General features: G+C 40.2%; 1 protein-coding gene across 3 annotated transcripts in view; it reads left to right on the top strand.

The window, feature by feature from the left end:
• CAMK2A (calcium/calmodulin dependent protein kinase II alpha) overlaps window positions 1-23360 on the top strand; it is an 81022-nt gene extending 57662 nt beyond the window's left edge. The window contains exons 14-20 of one of the 3 annotated variants that reach the window (XM_051978697.1): window positions 237-269; window positions 1325-1373; window positions 10567-10642; window positions 14172-14266; window positions 16719-16947; window positions 17580-17627; window positions 21338-23360. In XM_051978697.1, coding sequence (XP_051834657.1) covers window positions 237-269; window positions 1325-1373; window positions 10567-10642; window positions 14172-14266; window positions 16719-16947; window positions 17580-17627; window positions 21338-21341 — 534 coding nt within the window. In that variant the 3' untranslated portion in view covers window positions 21342-23360. The remainder of the gene's footprint in view (window positions 1-236; window positions 270-1324; window positions 1374-10566; window positions 10643-14171; window positions 14267-16718; window positions 16948-17579; window positions 17628-21337) is intronic. The other 2 variants (XM_051978699.1, XM_051978698.1) reach the window with 2 other exon arrangements.
• The last annotated feature ends 1975 nt before the right edge of the window (window positions 23361-25335 follow it).

Here is a 25335-nt window from a genome sequence, read left to right as displayed (position 1 = left end):
TGGTCCTCAGAGTTATGGTAAGTGGGGGAAGTGTCCCTCGGGCCATGGGCATACCACACCTTGGGCACTACCCTCTTTCTCTGAGTGCCAGATGTCAACACCTTTGAGGTACCACTGAGCCTGGCCCAGGGGCCACTGCTTCCTTCCTCCCTCACTCTACTTCCCTCTCTCCACTACTCTCTACCGTTTTGCCACTGTGTCTCTTCCTGTCCCATCTCTTCTCCTTGTTTTTCCAGAAAAGAAAGTCCAGTTCCAGTGTTCAGTTAATGGTGAGTGTCTGCCGTCTTCCCAAATGCCGGTAATACTGGGCCTCAGTGCACTCCCGCCTTGCTCCTAGAGGTTACACCGGGAATGTGGGGTGGGGAGAGGGGCCAAGAGTGTGTGTGTTGTGTGGCAAACGTGTGTGTTGTTTGTGTGTTTATGTTAATACCTTCAAACTAGTACTCGGGACCAATATGTCTTGTAGTATAGGACCAATACTGGCCCACTGTGGGCCGTGGACCTTGTCCAGCTCCTCAGGCTGTCTCTCAGTCTGATTCTCTTGAGTCATTCTCAGTGGAGTTCTCTGGTCTGAAGCCCTCAGCTTTGACCCTAAAACCCAACTTTTTGAATTGCCCAGTTACTAAATGATGACGCAGCAGTGGCCAGTTTAGACTCGTGGGTATGGCAGTGCAGGGACCCCGCCTGGGGTCTTTTGTGGAGTGAGACACCCAGTGTGCATTGGGCAGATTGAGCCTCAGCCTTGGCCTTCCTTGACATCTCCATAGGCCTGTCAGTGTAACCAGTGGGTGCATTTGGGGCTCAGAAATGCGCTTTGTGTGACTGTGCATCTTTCCTGACTGTAGTTTCATGTGTCCTCTCCCACTTTTGCACAACTCCCTCTCTCCCTCATCCTAATTCTCCCTCCTTTTTTTCCCTGTAAATTTGTACCATTTCCCCCTCAATTGTACAGCCAACATGGCGTCACTCTGCTCCTTTCCACAATTCCTTCAACTCTCTTCTGGCTAAAACCTCCTCCCATCTCATAGCAGAGGCTAGAGTTCCCTATGTATTCATTCCCATAAGACACCTCCATAGACAGCCCCTCCACTACCACTTACTTCTTCCCTTCTCCTCTTCCTCCTCATTGCTCCCTGAGTTTGAAAGTTAGGTTGGGTTTTAGCTGCTGGATCATCTGGCTTTTGGACTATGAGCCAAGTTCTCTGGTGAGCAGGGTTGGTAGAAGCTGGTATGTTTGCCATCAGCTCAAGCACGTTCCTTGGTTTCAGCAATTAGCCTGGGGTTCACTTCTTTCCTGTTGTTTTCCCCCTTATTTTTTGTCCAGGAATCCTCTGAGAGTACCAATACCACCATTGAAGATGAAGACACCAAAGGTAGGAGAGCTGGCTTCTTTTTCCGTTCGGGGAGACTCTGTGCTTTGCCTAATTTAGTCTAGTCTCTTCCTTTGTAATGGGAATCTATATGCCGGAGTTAATATCTGCCTAGAGGGATTGTCTAATCAGAGCAGGACAAAAATATTTGGATGTAAGCTCTTTTGCTATTAGGAAAACCCCACAGGACTGGGGTGCTTGATCCCACAGAGTAATTATTTCAGATCTATGTCAAAAGGCAAAGCTGCAATAGACACTGGAGGTCTCTTTAATCTTTATTCCCAGGTTCTAGATCTTATCCAAGCAGAAGCTACTCTTTGATCACTTAACTACAACTGATCAGGCTAGACTCACTGTATTCTATTTCTCCATCTCTGATCCCCATCTATGCCTCAATGCCAGCATAAGATGCTCATGCTCACCCGGCCCGGACACGGAAAGGATTGACAGATTGATAGCTCTTTCTCCTATCCTTTGCCCCTTTACCACATAGAACCAAAACATATTCACTAGGGACACAAGAAGAGTGAGGAACAGAAAAAATGTTTGTGGAAATTGACCTGAGTCAAACTGGATGGTTCTAAAGCTTATAGATCTACTTGCCTTTCTGATCCCTTCTGAACCCCATCAAGGGTTTGGATCCTCTGTGAAAGGATAAGTTCCCAGAAGTTCAGTCTCCTTCCATTCCATAATGGCATAATGACTGAGTTTACTTCTCTCCCAAAGTTTCCTAGGTTCACCATAAAAACATGGTTTAAAATTTGCCACCAACCCTCAATTAAACAAGAAATCAAGAGTTTTATTCTAATCTGTCGCTTCTCTTCAACTCTGATTTCAGACTTTGTCCATTCTGAAGCCCAAGGATTTCTCACTCTCTGTCACTTAACCACAGTGAGACCTGGTCTCTAACTCATGGTCCCTCTCCCTTCATCACTGTCCTTGTTCTAAGGGACATCATATTGGTTTTCTTGGTGCTCCCAAACACTCCAACAGTTTATAGAGATACTATGTTTCTTTAAAGTTTCCAATCTGGAAGGGGAAAGTGATACCATTAATTTCCCACTTCCCTTTAGCCCTAATCTTGGATCTGATACCATTCAGAAAACCCTCATAACAATTAAAGATCTAGATTTGCAGTCAATAACAAATCATCTTGGTATTTGTACTCCTTCCCCCAGTCATCATCTGGACAGGGTAACAAAACTATTCCTAGGTTTGACAATAAAGATGAATTATTTCTTCCCACAGTGTCTTATAGCAGAGTGAGAACTGGCTTTGGAAAAAGAGGACTTGGGTACAAATCATTCTGATTTGATGTTATTTGAACAAATCACTCAACTTGCTTGAGTCTTAGTTTCTTCATCTGTATAAAGAAATAATGTGGGCCAGATGTTCTTGAGGTCTTTTCTACCTCTAAATCTATGATCCTTTCAGTCCCAAGACTATTGCTCTCTCATGGTACCTCCAAGAGGAGAGGCAGGGGTAAGGAATTTTTGAAGATATAGAATCCCATGCAGAGAGAAATCAATTCTTAGAGCTCAGTTTGAACCATATGAATCTTTAGATAAGATGACTTTTTTCCTAGGAAAAAGATTTGGAACAGTTGGCTGATTTTATCTCCACTCTAGACTCAGGATTATATCACAGTGGATATTGCCTTTCTCAGGAAGCTATTTGAGAGTCTGGGACAACACCAAAATATCTGCCCTAAGCAGAGAGATGGGCATGAGAGCTCATTGGCTCCAAGGGAGAAATGGAAACTCCTTCTCTGGCTCCCACAGACTTAATAGACAAATCATAAGGTGATCAGTCTTCTGGGGAACTCCTTGTGAGTACTCTTGGACTCATGGAAATAACACTGGGGAAAAAAAGAAAAGACCTACATTTGAATCTCAGTTCTTGTTACCTCATTATCTCATCACCAGAGAAGATAATGAATATAAAATATTTTGTAAATTTTATGCCTTATATAAATGCAAATTAACCAAAGATGACCAAAGATAAATCATTTAATCTCTTTTTTAAAATTTTTTTATTTATAAGATAAAGTGGTTGAAATAGATCAGCAGTTCTCAGAATCCCTTTTGTGTAGTCTTTCAGTTTCAGAACTTTACACTATTAAAATTGGTGAGGATCTCCAAAGAGCTTTTGTTTATGTGTGTCATATCTGTTGATATATACTGTATTGGAAATCAAAACATCTTAGTATCATTATGAAAATAGTTTTGACCTTATGTACCCACTGAAAAGGTCTTAAAGATCCCAGAGGTTCCTGGATTGCACTTAGAGAATTGATGAAATAGAATTTAAAGCTATTTTAATTTAAGGACTTGGGCTTAAATTTAAAGCACCTTAGATTATTTAGTCCAACTCTCTCATATTACAGATGAAAAAGCTGAGATATAAGTAACTTGTCCCAGACAGGGAGTAAGTAATCGAGCCAGGATTTTAACTTGGGTGATCTTTTGCTAACTATACACTTTTAAGCATGTGTCTGTTTCTAAATGTGTGGTATTATAAATAAGGAAGGCTCTCTAGTAAATATTTTGCTGATGAGGGAGATAAGCTATGATTCAGTCAATTGGGATGAGGCCTTGGTGATGTGGCTGTCTGATGGTGTAGGAGAGTTCTGAATCTGGGATTTGGTAGGGAGCCAGCTTTAAATGAGAAGGGGACCAGGGCCTGGATTTAGATATCTCTGGGAGAAAGACCCCTAAACAAGGTGAGGTTCTGGCAGGTAGTGGCAGAGCAAAGCAGAGAGGAAAAGAGGGAGGAACCCCAGGGGTTTTTGGCCAGTTTCTGCCTGGGCTTCTATATCCTCAAAACTCCTCTGCTTCTCCTCTTGGAGGTGACATGAAAGGGCAATAGTCTCCGGGCTGAAAGGCTCATAGATTTAGAGGTGGAAAGGCCCTAAGAGAACATTTGGCCCACATTTCTTTTTCTACAGATGAAGAAACTTAGGCTCCAGCAAGTTGAGTGATTTGTTAAATAATATCAAATCAGAATGATTTGCACCCGAGTCTCTCCAAAGCCAGTTCTTGCTTTGCTATAACTCATTGGGAAGGAGGAATTCACTTCATTGTCAGCTTTGTTTGTGTGTTTTGCTTGGCTGTTTCCATATTACCTTTTTAGGACAAAAACAGACAAAGAAATTTGAGACAATGCAGTGTATGAATGAATAAATGAATAAAGCATTTATTAAACTTTTTCTGTTTACAAAGAACTAAAGGTACAAATAGAAAAGTAAGATAATTCTGACCCTTAAGGAGCCCCATGTTTTCTGAGAGAACACAGAGGGAAGGCTTTACTTCCAAGTCCAATAGAAAAGTTCAAAGATCCTTGGGTTATGCTAGAAAAGCATATGTAAATTCTTCTTTAATGTTATTTTCATGGATTAAATGATATTATTTTATATATTTCCATAGAAATATTTTATATTTTATACAAATATTTTTATATTATACATTTAATTTATATATTTAATATATTTATACACATGTATATGTTTGCATGTAAATATTTCTATATATTTCCTATCCTTATATATAAATGTCTTACATATTTACATTTAAATATGTACAAAAATTGTACATATTTATATGTAAATATTTTCTAGACAGTGAAAAGTACAGGAGATTTTACAGGAAATTTGGAATTAGAGGGGACTATATTTGAATTTCAATTTATTCCCTATATTATCTTGGGGGGAAAAATTGATCCTCTCTATTTTTAATTAATCAGTCAATAAATGTTTACAAAGTGCCTACCATGTGCCTAGCACTGTGCTTAGTATCATGGAAAGATAAAAGACAGTCCTGCTCTAAGGGAGCTCCCAATCTGTTTCCTAGAGGAGAGTTGAACCAGGTGACCTCTTGGGTCCCTTCCAGTCCTAAGGCTTGTGAGGACCAAAGTGGGTTGTCACAGGCAATACTTAAGTAAAGGTAAAAGGCTAACGTGGGTTTTTTTTTGGGGGGGACTGAGAGGGCCTGTCATTAAGAACAGGAAGCACAAAATGTCATCCCCCTAAATAATTATCCTTCCTTTTATTTGCATATTGATTTTTAGCCCTTGGAAGTATTCTTATACTCATAATTTTGACCTTCTCAATACCTGGAAAGAAGGGATGAGGGCAGAGAAGAAAGGGAGTACTATTTACTTTTTACAGAGAACTCAAAATGGGTGTGTGTAAAAAAATCCTTAAATTACCATCATGCTTTAAAAAAAAAATTCTTTCTACTCAGCCTTCTCCCCTCATCTTGCCCTGGATTGGTTGATACCAACTAATAACAATGAGAAGTGGCTGGGATGGACAACAAAGTGTGAGGGGGAGATCATTTCAATAACTTCTCTTTCTGAGGCTTTCCTCACAATAAATTCATAATGGGACCTGTAGGGACTCAATGGATCAAGCACAGGATCTGCAGTCAGGATGATCCTGAGTTCAAATTTGTCTTTAGGAATTTTACTAGTTGTATGATCCTAGCAATGTCACTTAACCCCAATTATCTGAACAAAAACTCCCACTAAAATAAGCCCATGAGGGAGGGTGTACAGTGTGTGACCTTACAGTCCAACCCTCGCTTTCCTTATCTCTAAAATGAAAGGGTAAGACTGGATGGACTCACAAAAATTTCCGAACACATCTGAACCCAGGTCCCTCTTCTGCAGTTCCCATACTTCCTTCACAGTGGCTTTCTGCTCTACAATTCCCTGGATCTGGCCCTAATGGGAATACACTAGTCAGGAGCTTAGACTTCTTCTTGGCCCTTGATTCACTATCTGACCTTAAGAAACTTGCTTAACCTCTTAGTGGCTTAAGTTTCTCCTCTCTGAAAAGATGTACTCCCAGGAGGCCGGGATGATCACCATATATGTGAAATGTCAGGGACCAAGTAGGGATCTGGCTCATTGCCTCTGAAGAGCTGCTGGAAGGAGTCCTACACATTGGGACTGGGGAGAAGGATGGCCCTGAGACAGATGTTTATGGTGCTCTAAGTTAATTGGTTTTTGGCTTCTGAAAAGAAAAAGGGGTTAAAGGCCTAGAAATAGAGCCCCAGCCCTGAAATTAGGAGTCAAATCTGACCTCAGATTAACACTTCCCAGCTGTGTGACCCTGGGCAAGTCACTTAACCCCAATTGCCTCAGCAAAAATAAATAAATAAATAAATAAATCCAACAACAAAAACCCTCAGATGAAAAAACAAACCTTACATAATGCCCTTCCCCAATAAAATTCTAATCAAGCAACATCTGCATGAAGTTTTTTTCGATCCTCCCAGATGATAATGCTCTCTTTCCAATTTGTCTTCCATAAACTTCTGTCACTCTTTTTTGTTTGTTTTGTTTTTGTTATGGCAATTGGGGTTAAGTGACTCACTCAAGCTCACACAGCTAGGAATTATTAAGTGTCTGAGGCTGGTGCTCTATGCACTGTGCCATCTAACTACCCCTATATATTTAGAGTAGAGCTTACATAAGCACATTGAGTGTAGAGACTTTCATTTTTGTTTTTATAGCTTCAGCATCTAGCCCAGTGCTTTGTAAATGGTAGGTGTTATTAGGATAATGCAATGCAGAATGAAAGGACAACTAGGTGGTGAAGTGGGAAGAACACCAGTCAGGAAGACCTAAGTTCAAATCCAGCTTTTGACACTTACTGTGTGACCCTGGAAAAGTCACATAGCACTGTTTGCCTCAGTTTCTTCATCTGTAAAATGAGCTGGAGAAGGAAACGGCAAACCACTCCTGTGTCTTTGCAAAGAAAACCTAATGGGGTCATGAAGAATCAAACATAACTGAACAAGAATAAATGTAAAATGTAAATTCCTCAAGGACAGGAATATTTACCTTGTATCTTCAGCACTGAATACAGTGTCTAGCCCATAATTAAGTGCTTAATAAATGTTTGATGATTGATCATACGGAGGAATGAGTAGATATTTTTGTCTGGTACTTAAGAGTAAAATTAAGACCCATTGGTGGAAACTACAGATGTGGAGACTGAAGTTCAAAAGAAAGAGCAAATTTTTTTTTTGGTGGCTATTGTTGCCATTCAGTTGTTGTCAGTCATATCTGGCTCTCCATGACTCCATTTGGATTCTTGGCAAAGATACTGGATGAGTATCTGAAGGTAGATTTGAACTCAGGGCATTGAATCTTTTTGACTCCAGGTTCAACACTTTTTGCACTAGTTGCAGTGTGGCTCCACCTAGCTGCATTTGAGTCAATTAGATCTGTCCAGAGATAGAATGATCTACTTCCAGAAGCCCATTGGAAATGCCTTGAAATGGAAGTGGAATGACCACAATGTATTATTACCTGATAGCCTGATAAGAGAAAGAACCCTAGATTTCAGATCCTCAGATCAAGGTTCAAAACTTGGCTTTTCTACACACTATCTATGTGATCTCAGGCAAATAATTTCATCTTTTTGAAGTTCAGTTGCTTAACCTGTAAAATTGGGATAATAGTTGTAATACCTATGTTACAGAGTTATTATGAGGCTCACTGGAGTCAGAATGACATATTTGATGTAGCCTTGTTAGTTTGGTAAGTCACTCACAATAACTCAGGTAAAACTCTCAAAGATTATAGTTTGTAAAGCAGTCATTGATCTGCTTTGGAAGAGAGAAATTCCTCACAAATAGCTCCTTACATTTATGAAATCACAGGTTTTCATCAATAAATCCTTTGCAAAATGTAAGGGGCAATATGAATGCCAAATTTTGTTACTAATATTTTATCAAAGAAAGGATCCATCCTTTGGTTAGCTAGATGGTAGCTTGAGACAGCTAAGTGGTACAGTGAATAGATTTCCAGGCTTGGAGTCAGAAAGATCTGAGTTAAAAATCTGTCCTTAGATGCTTACTAGTTATATGATCCTGGGCAAGGAATTTAACTTCTGTCTGACTCAGTTTCTGAATTGTAAAATTGGGATCATAACAGCACCTACCTTTCAGGTTTGTTGTAAGGATCAAATGAGGTAATGTTTATAAAATGTTTAGCACTAGCACATAATAGGCTTTTTAGTAAATCTCTCTTCTCTTCCCCTTCAGGTTATGATTCTGTGATTCTTCTCAGAATTGGGAAAATATTCTTGCACTAGCTACATTGAGCATGGATAAGTCACTTAACCCATCTGAGTTTTAGTTTTTTAAAAATCTGTTCAACATAAAACACTATGTTTACATTCATGCTTGTTTTTTTTCCCCTGAGGAGAATGTTTTGTTGCTAGCAAAGAGTTGTAGGAATGTGAGCTGTTATAATTGTAGTCCACAGAGACCCAAGTTTGTGCTCCCCATTAGAAATGTGGCCCTAGCCTACATGTGTATACAGAATCAAGTTACTTGAAGGTGGGGCGGCAGGCACAAGATGATGGTAGAGCAGCTCTCATTAGCTCCAGGCCCCCTTCAGTCTCTCTATCAGGTCCCCATATGGAAAAATGCTGAGAGCGGGATATTTAAGATCGTACTTGGAGGCCAGTTGGCTCCTGGGATTTCATTACTCATACTGGGTTCTCCCTTTTCATCACTTAAGACTTCCTAAGGACCCCATCCTCTGCTTGTGATTTAGAGTCAGGTTCTATCCTCTGCTTGTGATTTAAAACCAAGTATCCCAGTTTCAGATTGTTTCTTAGAGTAGGGATTGACTTACATCCAGGTGGCCCTTCCTTTGGTTTCGACAAATGATGATGACCACTTTTGAGGGTATGATATAGAAGGATTCTTACTCAGTTACAATTGTCTCTGAGTCTCTTCCAACTCTGCACTTCTGCGAGGCTTGGAGAGGCTGAAAGAGCTCAAGGCTGGCTGTTAGAAGACCTAGATTGCAGTCCTGATTCTTACACTAGCTGTGTAAACACTGGGCAAATCAGCTCACCTTCTTTGTAAATTGGAGCTAAGGATTCTTGTCTTAACTCAGAGGAATGTTGGCTGAGTTTGATCCCTTCCTCTTCTATTTATTTGTTGAATAACTTGAATAAGAGAATAAGCATTTATAGAGTGCCGTGTGTGTGTGTGTGTGTGTGTGTGTGTGTGTGTTTAACATATTATCTCATCTGATTCTTACTACAACTTTACAAGGTAAGTATTATCCCAATTTTACAGTTGAGGAAACTGAGGCAAAAAGAATTTACTTGACTTCCCTGAGGTCACACAACTAGTTGTATCTGAAATTAGATTTGAATTCATTTTCCTTACTTCAGGCCCAGAGCTCTTTTCACCGTATAAACAGCTGCCTTTGAGTAAATATTTATATAATGCCTAGTATATGTTGGGCACTATACTAAGCCCTTTTTAATAAATATAATCTCTTTTGATCCATCACCTTTAGTCATTTATTTCTCCTGGCCTCAGTTTTCTCATATGTAAAGTGAGGGAACCGGTTTAGATCACAGACTATTAACTTCTTTTTTTGTGTTGGAAACTCCTTTGGTTATCTACCCTATTCTCAGAATGTTTTTAAAGGAAAGAAATGTGTAGGATTACAATTATGTCCAAATATAATTTTATAGATACACAAACACACACACATACATATGTGTGTGTATGTGTATGTGTATGTGTATGTGTGTGTGTATATATATAAAGTTCACAGACCCAGATTAAGAAGCCCTGAGGTCTCTTCCAGCTTTAAGACCCATATAATGGTGAACTATTAATAGGAAATGTCCTTTCCCTTTAGTGTTGGTGGGAATTATATGCACCTGTTATTCTATGCTGGCTTCAGTAAAGTTCCCAAAGGGACTTTAGGTAAATCTTCCTCTTGGTGTAGAGGGGATGTGGTGCCACGAGCAGAGAATTCTCCTAAGATAATAACAGAGACAGGAGGAGGCAGAAACAAGTAGTGATAGAGAAAAATGGAGTGGAAGATGGGCTGGGCTGGGATTGATGAGACGTGTGTCTCAGTAGCTGTATAAAAGCTGCAGTGGGAGGGTAGAGCCTGAAGACAGAGGTACCTGTTAGAAGACAAAAATTATTGGGCTGAGAGAGGCATCTCCCTTCCTTCCTGGTACTGCCAAAAAGAGGCTCCTAAAAATTCAGCCCACAGTCAAGTTTTTTGGGCTCATCATTTGGCTACTGGGAACTGGCTCCCAACTTCATGGCTTCCAGGGACCATTGCTAATGCTTCCTCCTGGTCAGGCTACAAACACCTTTTGTGTTTTGTGTTTCTTTGTATTTTTTTCTTTGCCCTGCAGTGAGAAAGCAAGAAATCATTAAGGTGACAGAGCAGCTGATCGAAGCAATAAGCAATGGGGATTTTGAGTCCTACACGTGAGTTTGATGGATACTTCTGGGAATCTGGGGCAAGGGAGGAGGGAAGTGACTAAATGAGGATTTGGAAATGATTTCATCCCAGCATGGCTTAATGCATGGACAGTTAGTCTCGGAGCCAGGAAGACCTGAGTTCAGATTCTGTCTTGGATTCCTACTGGTTGAATGACCCTAGGCAAACTATTCAATTTTTCTGTTCTCTTTGGTAACTTTCTTAGATCATCAATTGCAAGAAAGTTATCAAGTGGGCATAAGTAGAGAAGCCTTCCTCACCTGGGAGCTCCTTTTAACCAACAAAAGTGTAGAGCTAGTTCTTATCCTATCTGTATTCAACTCATTTTTATTTGCACAGGTCAGCTAAGGGCATGGATCAACACAAACTCCTTTTTAGACTCCTTTTAAGTTTTTTTTTCCCTCTTGGTTAGAATTTTCCTCTCTGCAGTTTGATTTGTGTTTCTTTTCTGTCTTCCCTCCCATGCCTTCCTAATTCTCATTCCCAGTAGGCTTTTCTTTATGCTGCCAAATGGTCCTTTACTTCCCTAAGGAAAAGTTGTTTTTATTTCTTTTTTGAATTCCCTGAGCTCTCTGGGATTGTGTGCGTGGGTGTGTGTATATGTGTTGCAGGGTAGAAAGGTTGCAGCTGGATGCTCCCTGGAGGGATACAAGTGGTAGTGTTTCTCCATCTATACTACTGTCTGTGGTGAGAATGTTGTGGAGCAGCAGTTCTCAAACTTTTTGGTCTCTGGACCCCCTTATACTCTTAAAAATTATTAAGACCTCAGAAGAACTTTTGTTTATGTGTGTTATATCCATCAACATTTACCATGTTAGACAGTAAAATATCATTTAATTAAATAAAATTAAGATATGATCAATATAAAATGTTAATTATATTTTTAAAATACACAAACATTTATCTTATACTTTAAAAATGGAATTCCCTTAACATGACAACAATAAACCAATTATATGTTTACATAAATAGCATTTCTATGAAAAATTACTACATTTAACAAAACAAAACAAAATTTAGTGAGAAGAGTGGCATTTTCTTGCATTTTTATATTTCATTTTTTCCAATTATATGTAATTTAATTTTAATATTAATTTTAAAAATTGAATTTTAAATTTATTCCTTTACTCCTTCTTCACCTCCTTCTGTGAGGTGAACGATTTGATATAGATTGTATATGTAAAGTCATGTAAAACATATTAGCCATGTTGCAAAATAAAACACAGACCAAAAAAAAAAAAAAGACAAGAAAATATTTTTAAAAATATGCTTCAATCAGAAGCATACTTTTCTCTGGAGGTAGATAGCATTTTTTAAAAATTTAAGTCCTTCAAAATTATCTTGGATTATTGTATTGATGAGAATAGCTAAATCATTCACAGATAATCACTGTACATTGCTGGTACTGTGTACAATGTTTTCTTCATTCTATTCACTTCATTTTGCATCAGTTCATATAAGTCCTCACAGTTTTGTTTTGCATATTTCTGTGAATTTCTTTAATGTTTGGCTTAACGAAGAATTAGATTTTCATATCTGTTTCAGCATTCAATCTGTTGCAATATATTCTTTTACTTGAAGGTTATGAAGAAGATCCAGCCTCATACAGATAGATTTAAAAAAAAGGAAGAAGTATTTTAACAGGCAAATAACATCATAGTATTATTTTGAAAATAGTTTTGACTTTGCAGGACTCCAGGAGTTCACAGATTACCCTTTGAGAACCATTGTTTTAGAATGATCTTCATTTTTAATGGACCCCCTGCTCACTGAACCTTATTCTAGCTTTTCTCTTGGACTGGGATCTCACATTCTTTCTATTCAATAAACACTAGTTAAGCATTGACTTACTATGTGTAAGACATTGTTCTTTGCGCTGGGATACAAAGATGTAATGACAAGCCATCAGAGTTTACAAGTCACTGAGGGTAGAAGGAGGCATGGAAAAAACAGACATATATATATATATATATATATATATGTGCAAAGCAGAATGTTAAAAGGGCAAAAGAAAGATCTAGATATGCTAGATAGGATTAAAAATCCACTGGAAGAATAAAAAAAAAAGCTTCATGGAAGAGTTGGCACTTGGAGGAAGAGATGGTTTTGACAAGAAAAGATATGGAGGGGATGGGGGGGTCTATTCCAGATACAGGGGTCACCTGTGTAAATGCATGACCTCAGAAGAAGGCAAGAGAGTGGTTTTGTTTGGAATTGAGATGAGGAATAAATTTGGAAAGGTAGATAAGGGAGCCAGATTACAGAAGACTTTAAATGCTAGGAGTTTATAATCTCTGCTGAAATGTGGGGAACCCTGAAGGCTTTTGATCAGGGGGATAACCTGGTTAGAACTATATACTAGGGAGATTTATTTAGCAGCTGTTTCATGGATAAATTATAAAGTGCAGGGATTGGAGGGAGAGACACTAGTCAAGCTATTCTGGTAGGCCAGGGGAATGAAATAAGGGCTTGAACTAATGTGGTTGTTGTGTGAATGGAGAAAATTTTGTTGGGGCAGAATATTCAGTATTTAGCAACTTCTTGAATATAGAGAATAAGGGAGAAGGCAAAGATAACTCCTCTCAGGAAGAATTTCTCAGGATCCCTATAAGAAAGGAGAATGTACACTTGGCCCTGAAGGAGAAACAAATGCTTTCTAGTCTTTGTTTTTGCCATACTCTGCTGCAAGGAGTTGACTGACCGCTTGGGAGTTGGGGCGCTTCCTGCTTGCATGTTTTGTCCAACAAACAGTCAACTGTAATAGGACAAATGTTAGGGTTGGATGAGGGGATCAATATTCCTGAATGGGCTTCCTTATGCACAAGCCCAGAGTTCACTGGAGAGGAACATGTGCTGGACTTTGGATTTCCATAGTTGTAGCATTGAGAGAGACAGTCTAAGGTGGTCACTCTCTGGCATCCTCTCCTGGGGAAGGGATAAAATGACTAAGTCCTAGTTTATGTTATGACTGTGGAGAAGGGTCAGTTTAGGAATGAGCAGAGACACAAAGCACAGGCACTTTGAAGCCCTAAGTGTGCCTGTTTGTGCATGCATGAGCATGAAAGTGTATCGATATTTACTTGGATCTCTGCATATGTAAAATGAACCCTGGAGGTGAATGGGGCCAAAATATCCAGCCTACCCTAAGATTCTGCCAGTATTTATTAGTGAAGGGAATGGTAGGAAGAGGGTAGGGAAGACTATCCCTGTGGGGTTCATGGCTTGCTTGGGAGTGCTGAGTCCGCTGGTTCTCCATTTAGATTCATAGAATAATAAAATAAAAAATAAAATGCTAGAATTCTAGGGGAATGTAGAACACAGAATATGGAATATCTGAGCCTGAAAGGATCTTAGAAAATGGGACATGGAATGTCAGAGTTTAAAAGGATCTTAGAAAAGAGAATACCAGGATCTTAAGGGACTATATTACCTAGTCAAATCCTGCCCCAGCATCCCCATTCAACAGATAAGAAACTGAGATCCAGGGAGATCTCTGTTTGCTTTTGCTTTCCCCAGGAAGATGTGTGACCCTGGAATGACAGCCTTTGAACCTGAGGCTCTGGGAAACCTGGTTGAAGGCCTGGACTTCCACCGATTCTACTTTGAAAACCGTGAGCAATTCCTTCCCTCCGTGGTGCCTGTTGTCTCCTCTCGTTGCTTGTCCTGCCCGCTGGCAGCGTGTCTCAGCCTCCTGGGAATAGCAGTGTGACAGACAGGGCCCCTGGGCAACTCAAGACCCCGAGAAGCCTGCAGGAAGCCCCGTGCGGAACGTGGGTTGGTACCATCTCAGACCCCTCTCTTAACCCTGGCCAGGCAAACTACATTTCCCAACCCTCCCCTCTTAATAGCTAGAAGCAGGGACCTCGGGGTTCACAGGAGGGACACAGGGGGCAAGCAGCCTTTCTCCCAGGGTCCCTCAGATAAGTGTTGCTATCATAGGGGAACGCAGGTTTGGTTCAGCATGGTCCTGATCTCACAGGCCATTTGGGTTGGAGGTTTGAGTGTGTTAAACTGCACAAGAGTGGGGGAGGACCTCACACTGCTGTACCCCGCCCTGTCTGTGTGCTGTGCGGCTGGGTCTCTGTTCTTCATGTCTGTTGGTCCTGTGCATTCCCCTCACAGGGGTAGCATGATAGCTGGGGGCTATATGGGGCTTTCTGCAGGACTGTTTCTGCCTTTGCCTGTTTTCCCTGTTACTGGCTCTCAAAACTCCCCTGGCTATGTCATCCTAAGGGGCCCTCATGGAGTCTTAGAGTTGGAAGGAACCTTAATGGATCAATCAGTAAGTCCAACTTTGTTTTTATAAGATGAGAACATTAAGGCTCTTAGAAGGAAAGGGACTTTCTTAAGAACACCAGTGAGATGGCAGGAGAATCAGAACTAAGAGTAATAGCTCACATTTTCATAGTTCTATGAGAGTTCTAAATGTTTCTGAAAATCTAAGCTTCTTTAGGGCAGGGATAGTTTCACATTTATTTTTCCTATCCCCATTCACTCAATAAATATTTATCAAGTCCTTACTATATACCAGGAATTGTGCTAAATATTGAACTAGCATATAGTAGATGCTTAATAAATGTTTATTGATTGCTTGATTTCCTCACAGCAGCCCTGTGAGATAGAGGGAATATGATTACCCACATTTTATAGAAAAAGAAACATACTTAGAGATGTGACTTACTTGATCAAGCTCCCCGTACTTGAGCAAGCCAGCCAGACGCAGTTAGGATTAGAACTCACCACTCCTGGCTCTCCCCCCATGTTGTCTCCTCTTCAGAGAAATGGGTCAGAAAGTCTTTATTCCATTCTAAGAGCCTGTAAGTCACAGTCTAGCTGACTGATTAAAAGTTCCATTTTGGTTGAAGTTTGGGGCCTCTTCCTGTACTCTGTGTCTGAAGGGCAAAGAAGGCTTCAGCCACTCTTCCTGACTTTGCCATCAGATGGATCATGCTTTGTGAAAAAGCAAGAAAGATAAAATAAAAGTCAACACTTTTTTACCTAGCAGTAAAATGTTCTGCAGTCCTAATATGCATTGGCAATGGTGAAAAGCTCATATGATATGCTGAGACTTGGTTTCCAGGTCCATTAATTTTCAAGCTTGCTTATAGCCTAATTTCTTGTTCCCATCATTCTATACTAATTTGCCTGAGCACTCCTTTTCAATCCTGTCTTGCCTAGGAACACAGAGGTTCTTAAAGTGCTAAGTCTTGAGTAGGCAAATCACTGAAAGGGGGTGGTCAGGAGTTCTTGGTTAAGGTACAGGTTCTGTAACACACTATGGGAACTCATGCAAGTAATTTCCCTCTTAATGCCTCCATTTCCTTCTCTGTAAAATGGGGAATATTTGTACTATCATCTTCATGAGATTGTGAACATAGTACTTTGCAAACTTTAAAATGCAATGAAAATGAGAGCTATTGTCATTATCTGATAAATTTTAGGGACTGACCTAGCTGATTTCTAAGGATCCTGATAGTTCTGGATGGCTTTCTGTCAAAGAATCTGTAAATTAGATTCCTGCACTGGGTGAAAAGTTGAATGAAATGACTCCTGAAGTTCCTTCCAACTGTGAGATGCTCTAGTTTTAAACTGTGGGGATCTATGGGACATTGCCATCTGAATTAGCCTGATGTTGAAGCAAGGATGATGGGCTCCTTGCCTCATCTATTGCAGAGAAATTTTTTTATTCAACAATGGGAAATAATTTTTTTTTCTGAGCAGTAATGCCTCCTTAACTTTTTGCCCCTTTTTGCCTTCATGAAGAGCATTCTCAGAGAGAGAGTGTCTCATTTTTCTGAAACTTCTCCAATCAAAATCTTAATCCCCTAGAAAATTTACCTTGCCTCCCAGATATCTGAGGGGCAAAATAAGGCCTGGTGATTGAGTTTCCATCTCTGGACTAATGTAGTTAAGGGGCCTTGAGGGGAGCTGGTGAAGGAAAGACAATGATGAGAAACTTCAGTGTCTCCCACCTCATGTTCAATCCCATGGTTCCATTCTACGTTTACTCCTTGTCTCCCTCCCTTTTTCACCCTTCCCTACTCCCTACTCCCTGATCTCCAGTGTGGTCCAGGAACAGCAAGCCTGTCCACACCACTATCCTGAACCCCCACATCCACCTGATGGGTGATGAGTCAGCCTGCATTGCTTACATCCGCATCACACAATATGTGGACGCCAATGGTATCCCTCGCACTGCCCAGTCTGAGGAGACTCGCATCTGGCACCGCCGGGATGGCAAATGGCAGATCGTCCACTTCCACAGATCTGGAGCACCTTCAGTTCTACCACAGTGAGATCCTTTCTTTTTTTCCTTCCTTCCTTTCATGTCAGGCTGCCCCTGATATTGAGACTTCCTGAGGGTGGAGTTTGTAGCTGTGGTTTGATTGGATATTGGAGCAGAGACTAAGTCATTATCTCCCAGGCAATCTGAGAGATCTTCGTTAATATAGAATGTTAATATAGATGGACCCAATCATTCTAATTAGGTTAGGATGCTTTAATGTCAAAATTCTTTAGATTATTTTAAATCATAAATAATCATAATGGTAGTCACCATAATGGCTGACATTTCTTTAACTCTTAATAGGCTATAAAGAATTTTTATAGATACTACTCCATATGATCCTTGAAACAACCTTTCAAAGCAGGAAGTATAAGTCACATTTTGGGAACTATTTTGTATAATAATAATAATAATAAGTTAGAGCCAGAAGGAAATTTAGGTATTGAATGGTAGCACTGGAAGAGACCTTAGAATAAAGGCGGGGGCGGGGGTGGGTGTGGCTGAGGATGGGGAGGATCCTAGACCATAGAATAAAAAAGATAGGAGGAAATTTAGACATGTGATCATAGGATTTAAGGCAGAAGGGGCTCTAGAAGGGATTACTAATCACTAACCCAATCCTCTTATTTTACAAATAGGGAAACCGAGGCCCCAAGAGGTCAACTGACTTGCCCGAAGTCACACAGGTAGTTATTGTCAGAGCAGAGCAGTAATTGTCCTCTGTGTTCCTTTCACTGTGTTCCTTTTCCAGATCATAGGACGTAAAGTGTCAGAACTGGAAGGGACATTAAGAGGTTAGGTATTCTGATCCTCATTTTACAAAAGTGGCAACCAGAGAGATTAAGGAATTTGCTCAAAGTCATACAACTTAACAAATGAGAGAGCCAGGTGAACCCACATTCTTGTTATGGAGTTTGTTTTAGAGCCTAACCCCCACAAGATTTTGGGATTTTCATAGCTATCTAGAATTTGAGAACATTTATAAAAGCTATGTTCCACCCTTTCTTACTCCTTCATACTCCCAAACTCAGCTAAAAAAGAAAAGGCATTTGCCTTATCTTTTATGAATCCTGTTGGTTTAGCCCAAATAATTACATGGTTGACATTAAAAATACACGTTTAATTGTTCCACATTTCAAACATGTTTTCTATAGTAGAACTATTCTGATTGTTGTCTTTTTTTCCCTCCAAAAAAAAAAATATTCAGAGGTCACACTTCTGTATCTTTTCAATACACTCCCCTTCCCACCCCCATCTTCACCCTCATCTCCGCCCTTCTCTCCTCCCAAGCCACCTAATAATAACGATTCACATTGATATAATGCCTTGATGTTGGCAAAGAGCTCTGCCGAGGAACCATGATAAACACATTCATTTTTACGGTTCTTTGAGGTTTACAGATGGAAATGTAAATTACAGATATTGTAAGCCTTATAACAGATCATGAAGTAGGTAGTGCACCATGTATCTCCATTTAACAGATTAGGAAATTGAGGCCCCAAAAGATAACATGACTTTTTTCAAGGTCACAGAGCTACTATGTAGTCTAACTATGGAAACAAACTCATCTCAGTTACTTTGTGAAAGAATTCATTACAGTATTCCTTTAAATCGCAACATCTCTTGATACATTCAAAGGAGCATTCACTAAGTACCTACTATATACAGACCATTGTTATACTAGCTGAGAATGTGAAGATTAGACGAAATATCTCTGCTTTCATAGATCTCACAACCTAACACATGGCCATAACACATGCAGAAAATTAAATAGAACACACACTTTTCATTAGAGAGGTGCAAAGTGCTACATGAATGAGGACTGAAAGGCAAAGGTCATTGCCAACTGTAATTTTAAGGAAATCACCCCAGAAAGGATAGATTTCATTTGGGCTTTATAATATTAGTAAAGAATTTAGCAGGTTGGTAGGGGGTGACATTTTAGGTTTAGAGAATAGTACATGCAAAAATTTTGAGGTGGGAAAGTATATGGTTTGTATAGGAAGTAGTAAGTTGTCCATTTTGGAAAAAGTGGATAATATGTGCAGAGAAGTAGAATGAGATAGGGTGACACCAGGTTTTGGATATATGCATGTGAAAATGTCCATTGCGTGGCTCCAGTGAAGTTATGGGAATGAGTGAGATTGCCAAGGAAGACTGCATAGGAAGAGAAGAGGACCAAGGACATCATCTTGGAAAAGAAAAAAGTTATAGATAGATAGATAGATATAATAGAAATCTGGTCAAATGTTGACTATAGTTCTTCTCTCTCCCTTCCTTCCCATTAATGCAAAGAATTTTTCTCTTAATATATAGAATACTGGATTTTTAAATCAGAAAGACAGACACAGAGATAACAAATACAAAGAGGGAAACAATCACAAAGAACTTATATTCTATTAGGGGAGGGAAAGGAGAGAACAAGCATTAATCTGTGTGCCTATTTTATAGATCAGGCATCATTCTAAGTGCTTTAGGGAAGTGAACAAAAATTTTATTTATTTATTTAAATTATTATTTATTCATTCTACAATGTTTCAGGGACTGTACTAAGTGCTCTTTATAAATATTATTTCATTTAATCCTCATAACAATCTTTGAGGTAGATGCTGTCATTATTCCCTGTTTATACCATGTTTATAGATGAGGAACACAAGGCAAATAGGAGTTGTGATTTGCTCAGGATCACACAATGACTGTCCGAGGCCAGATTTGGATTTGTCTTCCTGACTTTAGGCTCAGTGCTCTACCCATTGTGTTACCTAGATAGTAAAACTTAAAACTGCACTGAGACCTTTGGAACATGCTGAATAAGTATAGAGGAGATAAATATAAAGAGAATAAACACAAGTTGCTTGAGATAGGAAAAGCTAGCATTTGGGAGGATCAGGAGAGTCTCTGGAATAGAACATTATTCTTCAGCTGGGTCTTGAAGGAAGAAAAGGATTTTATAAGATGGAAATGAGGAGGGAGGATATTTCAGGTTTGGAGAATGGAGGATGGTATGTATGTGAGGAACAGAGGCTGTTTTCGCTGGACAGTGATGCTGGGAAGATAGGTTGAGGCCATTTTGGAAAGGACTTTTCAAGCCAAACATAATTTATAATTTATCCTAGAAATAGTAGGGAACCATTTGATAATATTGAGTAGCCTGATTAGAACTGTACTTAAGGAAATTCACTTTGGCAACTGTGGAGAGGATAGATTGGAATTGGGATGGGCATGTGACAGGGAGATGGCCGCCAATTAGGGGGATGTTGCAGTAATCCAGGAAACAGCTGATGGGAAGGGTTGTTGTTGCTTAGTCAATTAATCATGTTTGACTCTTTGTGACCCCATTTAGAGTTTTTTTTTTTTTGCAAGGATACTGGAATGGTTTGCCATTTCCTTTTCCAGCTCATTGTACAATGAGAAAACTGAGGCATACAGAGTTAAGTGACTTGCCCAGGATCACATAGCCAATGTCTGAGGCCAAATTTGAACTCAGTTCCTTCTGACTCCAGGACCAGCTCTCTTTCCACTGTACCATCTCAGTGCCTCATGGGAAATGGGGCAGGGACTGAACTGAAAAGTAAAGGGGCTGGTGTGATCAGGAGAAAAGATTGAATGCAAAAAATGTAGAGGCAGAATGACAATTAAAAAAAAAAAGTTGTTTTATTTTCCTCCAGTTACATGTTAAAAACAATTTTAACATTCATTTACTTTGAGTTCCAGATTCTCTTCCTTCCTCCCTCCCCTATTCTAGTTGAGAAGACAAAGAATTCAAATAGATTATACATGTGTGGCCATGCAAGACATTTCCAAAATAAATCACATTGTAAAAGAAAACCATAGACCAAAAAAACCCTCAAGAAAAATAAAGTAAAAAAAAAAAAAAAGCATACTTTAATCTGTATTCAAATAGCATCCATTCTTTCTCTGGGAATGGATAGCATTTTTCTTCAGAATTGTCTTGAATCCTTGTATTGCAGAAAATAGCCAAGTCATTCTCAGTTGGTGACCTTACAGTACTGCTGTTACTTTGTGCACAGTATATTTCACTTGAATGGCAAATTTTAGCAACTAGTTAGCTAGGTGAGGTTACTGAGGATGAGTCCAAGATGACTCCTAGGTTATAAACTAGAGACCTGAAAGAATAGTCTTTGACAGAAAGAGGAAAGTTTGAGTTGTGTGGCGCTGAGCAAATACTGCACTGCCTACATTCTGCTCCGTGTCCCAGTTTCTTCATGTGCAAAATGGGGAAGAGTAAGACTTGATTGCCTCTAAGGTCTCTTAGGTCTCTTCTAGTTCTAAATCTATACTCCTATGAACTATAATCCTAAGTATATATTACCTATTATTATCATCTTGGGTGTCTTCAGCCTTCTCTTTTAATCCCTCGAATTCTACTTTTCAGTTGAAATTCTGATTGGGTTGTACACTCCCTGGCTGCACCATGGAGATCTACCCTTCTTCATCTGCAGCATGTGGCTGCTGGTTCTACCATATGCTGGAAATCCCACCATCATCATCATCACCACCACCACCAAGCTCCTCACAGAAGCCAAGAACACCTGCCAACCAACTCAAGCCATCATGCACCAGAGAACAAACGGCCACAGTTATTTATTTACTTTTCTTTTTCTTTTTTTGTCTCTCCTTGTTTTGCTTTTCATTTCATCATCTGATTGTGTGCATGAGCCAGGCCCAGGGGCACAGATTGTCTTTCCTCTCCTGGGTCAACTGCTTCCAGCTCTTGGGATAGAGAATAACATGAAAGGAAGGGACCCCTCCCCTCCATCTTCCCAAACCCACACCCTAGCTCTGGGAGCTAACAATTTCCCAAGTGCTCATTCTTCTCTATTAGCTGTGCTGCCTATTGGACCCAACTGCAAACTCCCACAAACTACCACTCCTTGCCAGATGGATAGATGGGTAAATCAAGCCTATCCCATGCTGATGCTATCTATGCCTTGCTAGCTAGCTAGCTAGCATAATGAGCAAGTCCCTATTTGCCAGCTTTCCTGATGTCTCAGATCTTTGTTCCTGCCTCTCTTTTGAAACACTTTTGAGAGAAGGGCAGCTGACCCAATAGAGAAGACCATATATGGCCCAAAAAAAGAAAGAAAGAAAACTGGAGTATCTGGCTACAAGCATGAATTAGCCACATTCTTTGCCTTGGGCTATCAAATATATGTTCTGCCTTTACCCTTCTGTGTTTTTTCCTTTCCCTTGGTGATTGCTTTTCTCCCTCTACTACTGTTTTCTCCCTTTCCCTTTTTTTTCATTCTGTGAAAATTGAAACCGATTTTATTTATTCATCAATTTGTTTATTTTGGGGGGAGAAATAAGCAGTGTTAAGAACACTGGTGCTAGATCAGGGTACTTGTCTTTTTTTTATTATTATTATTTTTATTTGGTGGGGCCGTTTGCTTCAAATATGGATTTCATTGAACCCATTCTTCCAGCATAGATTGAGAGTTTTTGCTTTAGTAATACTTGAGAGAGGAAAGCTGATCATCTTTTGGGGGGGAAAAAAAAGAAAAACTAAAAGCAACCTTTAGGAATCTCTTCTACTTTGACCGCATGCCTTTTGATATCCAAATTTCTGTGTATTTGGTAAATTGATTTAATGTATTTGCTGAATGGGTCTTTATGTAATAGCTAAACATCTCAGATTACTTTGGGGAAGGGTGGGCTAGGGTAGGGTAGTTGTTTCTTTCATTTCTCTCTCTTTCTCTCTTTTCCCCTTAACTTCTGAAGCTATAAATGTGTAACATTTGGGTGTCTGCGATATAGGTGAGCTTAACCTCTCATCCTCTCCTGTGCATCAGTCCCTTCCCCCCGGGTTCCCTTCTGTTCTGCTGACAGAGTTGGAGTTGGGAAAAGCATTGCATGCTGATATGAATGTTGAAACAGCTGGCCACATCTGACCACAGCTGGCCACGGAGGATGTCAAAAATGACAAGGGAGAATTTGGCCTGTTAGAGGAACATCTTGGCCTCCTGCTTCTCCACCAGAAGCTTCCCCTGGACCTTTACGAAGAGCCAAGTCATCTGTGCGACTCAGTGGACCTTACCTTTAACAGGGCATTCCAGCAGTGAATGGGAGAGGTCAGGGAGACTCTATGTGGCCTGATGCTGTGTGGCCTTTTCCTGTGGGGTTTGATGGTATATCTAGTGTCTATTTTACCCTTCAGTTTCCTGCTTTTTTGCTCTTACACTCCCTTGGTTTTTCTCCCTTTTCTCTGGATTGACTCTGACGTAAGATGCCCTGGCCCTTCCAGCAGGGCTGTGTCTGCACTGTGTTCTTTGCATGACCTTACACTGTATATGCAGTAAGTTTATTGACAAAATGAACAAAACCAATCATGTGTTTTGGACAAAAAAAAAAAAGAAAGAAAAAAAAGAAAAAAAATAAGTTGTATTCTCAGTGTTCAATTTGGAATTGTGTTGCTGCCTTTGTGTCTCACGGCCTTTGTATGATCATGTTTTGCCAGAGCAAGATCATTTCTCCTGAGTATCTTAGGAGAGGAAGGCCCAGCTAATGAGGGTTTATTGACTGAGCTCTGGGAAACAGCTCCTATCTAGCCCACTGACCTCCACATGAGTCATTTGTGTGGAGCGAGGGTAGACACAGAACTATTGAATGATTTTTTAAGTCTTCCCAGTTTGACTTCTCTGTGAATGACTTCCTGCTGAATGACAGACAGTCTTCCATCCCTGGTTTTTCCCCAGCAATGAGTTTGTTGGATCCTCTTGTGGGGGTGGAGAAATAAGAAAAGGGGCCTACATGAGTAGGGGAGTTCTAGCTGGAGGCGGGAGAAAGATGGGGTAATTAGTTGGATTACTGAGGATATCAGTTGAGTCATTGGAGGCAGAGGGATAGAAAGACTAACAAGAGTTATTCTCCAAATTGATGGGCCAGTGCAGTTTTAAATCATGGTCCTCTTTGTTGTATAGGTTTCTTCTGTATGGGTATGGGGTGGGAGGTAGAGAATATGTACATGTATTAGTCAGGTTGATAGTATGGCAACAAGCATATGCTTGTCCTAAATCCTGGTATTTTAGTGGGAAATATCTTCCAGAAAATCAGGCAGAAAATGTCCCTGCCTTCTCACTCAGCTCTCCAAATGAGTTCCTTTACAGTCTCAAAGGTCTTCCCTTTTCATTTTTCCCTTTTAGGAAGCCCTTTTGCTCTCCTTGGCTGTACTCTTGGGCTCTACAATGACTAGAATTCACTCAGTCTGCTTTCTTCCAAGCTTCTAAGACTTCTTCCTCCAGGGTCCTCTTTTCCCAACAACAGGTTTCCCTGGACTAGAATGAATACTCACTATCCTATCAACCTAGTGTGACAGGGCTTGCTTCCCTGTCTGCAAAATGATGGGATTGGGTCAGATAATCTCTAGGTTTTTATTTTTATTTTTTGTTGTTTTAAAGTCTATGATCTCCTACCTCTGATCCTCCAAGGGACCCTGAGCAAATTGGGGAGGTGCCTGAGAAATTGTAGACTTCTCTTTGACGTTGAAGAGAATGGGTCTCTTTCCCCTCTCCTTTCCTTCCTCCAACCCCAATTCCTTTCTTGGTATCCCAACTACTACCTGGTAGCCCAACAACGGAAAAAGCCCTGGAATTTTGTGATTTTTTTTTGACTCATGGTCTCCCCTTTCCTCCCTGCATTCTAGTCTTGGCTCTATTAACGACGTCCTGCCTGACCTCTTCATCTTTGGTGGCCTCAGTCTCCTCATCTGTAAGATGAGGGTAGAATAGGTAGCTGGCCCAAATGAGCTTTGATGTCCTTCCAACCCTAAGGTTTCAGACCAGATGAGCATCTGAGCCATAGAGTTCTTTTATTCCCTTACTAACAACGATCTATCTGTTACTTTTTATCAAGGAGTTTACACATCTGTCATCTGAGTCTATTTTCCAAATTGCCTTGTGTAGGGGGTGAGGTAGGAATGGCCACCCCAATTTTACAGATGAGAAAACTGAAGAAGGGTTTATTGATCCTCATGCCTGTTCTGAATGGAACTCTGGGACCAGCCCTCCTCCATTCCACCTCCCTCCAGAGCCAAGCCACCCCACCCCTTAGTGCCTTATAGGCTTTGGGATGAGTTGTCCCTTCCCTGCCCTGCTCCCTGCAGTGGCTTTAAATAGTAGCATCTAAAACAGTTAGACAAACAGGAAAAGCCACTCACAGTGGAACTGAGTCAGTAGTCATTTCATTCCTAGCACCACCTAACCCTCTGTTTTTTGAATGCTTTTAAAATCATATTGTGTGAAGATTGCTTGGAGGCACTGGCGATGTTGAATTTGATGAAGACAAGGCTTGAGGTGGACATGATCTTTGTCTCTATGCTTCTGTAGGGCTGCCATGGACAAAAGTGACTTGACCCTCAAGGTTCGAACAAGGAAT

This window comes from Antechinus flavipes, chromosome 2 (assembly GCF_016432865.1).
Source record: "Antechinus flavipes isolate AdamAnt ecotype Samford, QLD, Australia chromosome 2, AdamAnt_v2, whole genome shotgun sequence".
Lineage (NCBI taxonomy): Eukaryota > Metazoa > Chordata > Mammalia > Dasyuromorphia > Dasyuridae > Antechinus > Antechinus flavipes.
The sequence above is the reverse complement of the archived record's forward strand: the minus strand, read 5'-3'. Positions and strand labels throughout refer to the sequence as shown.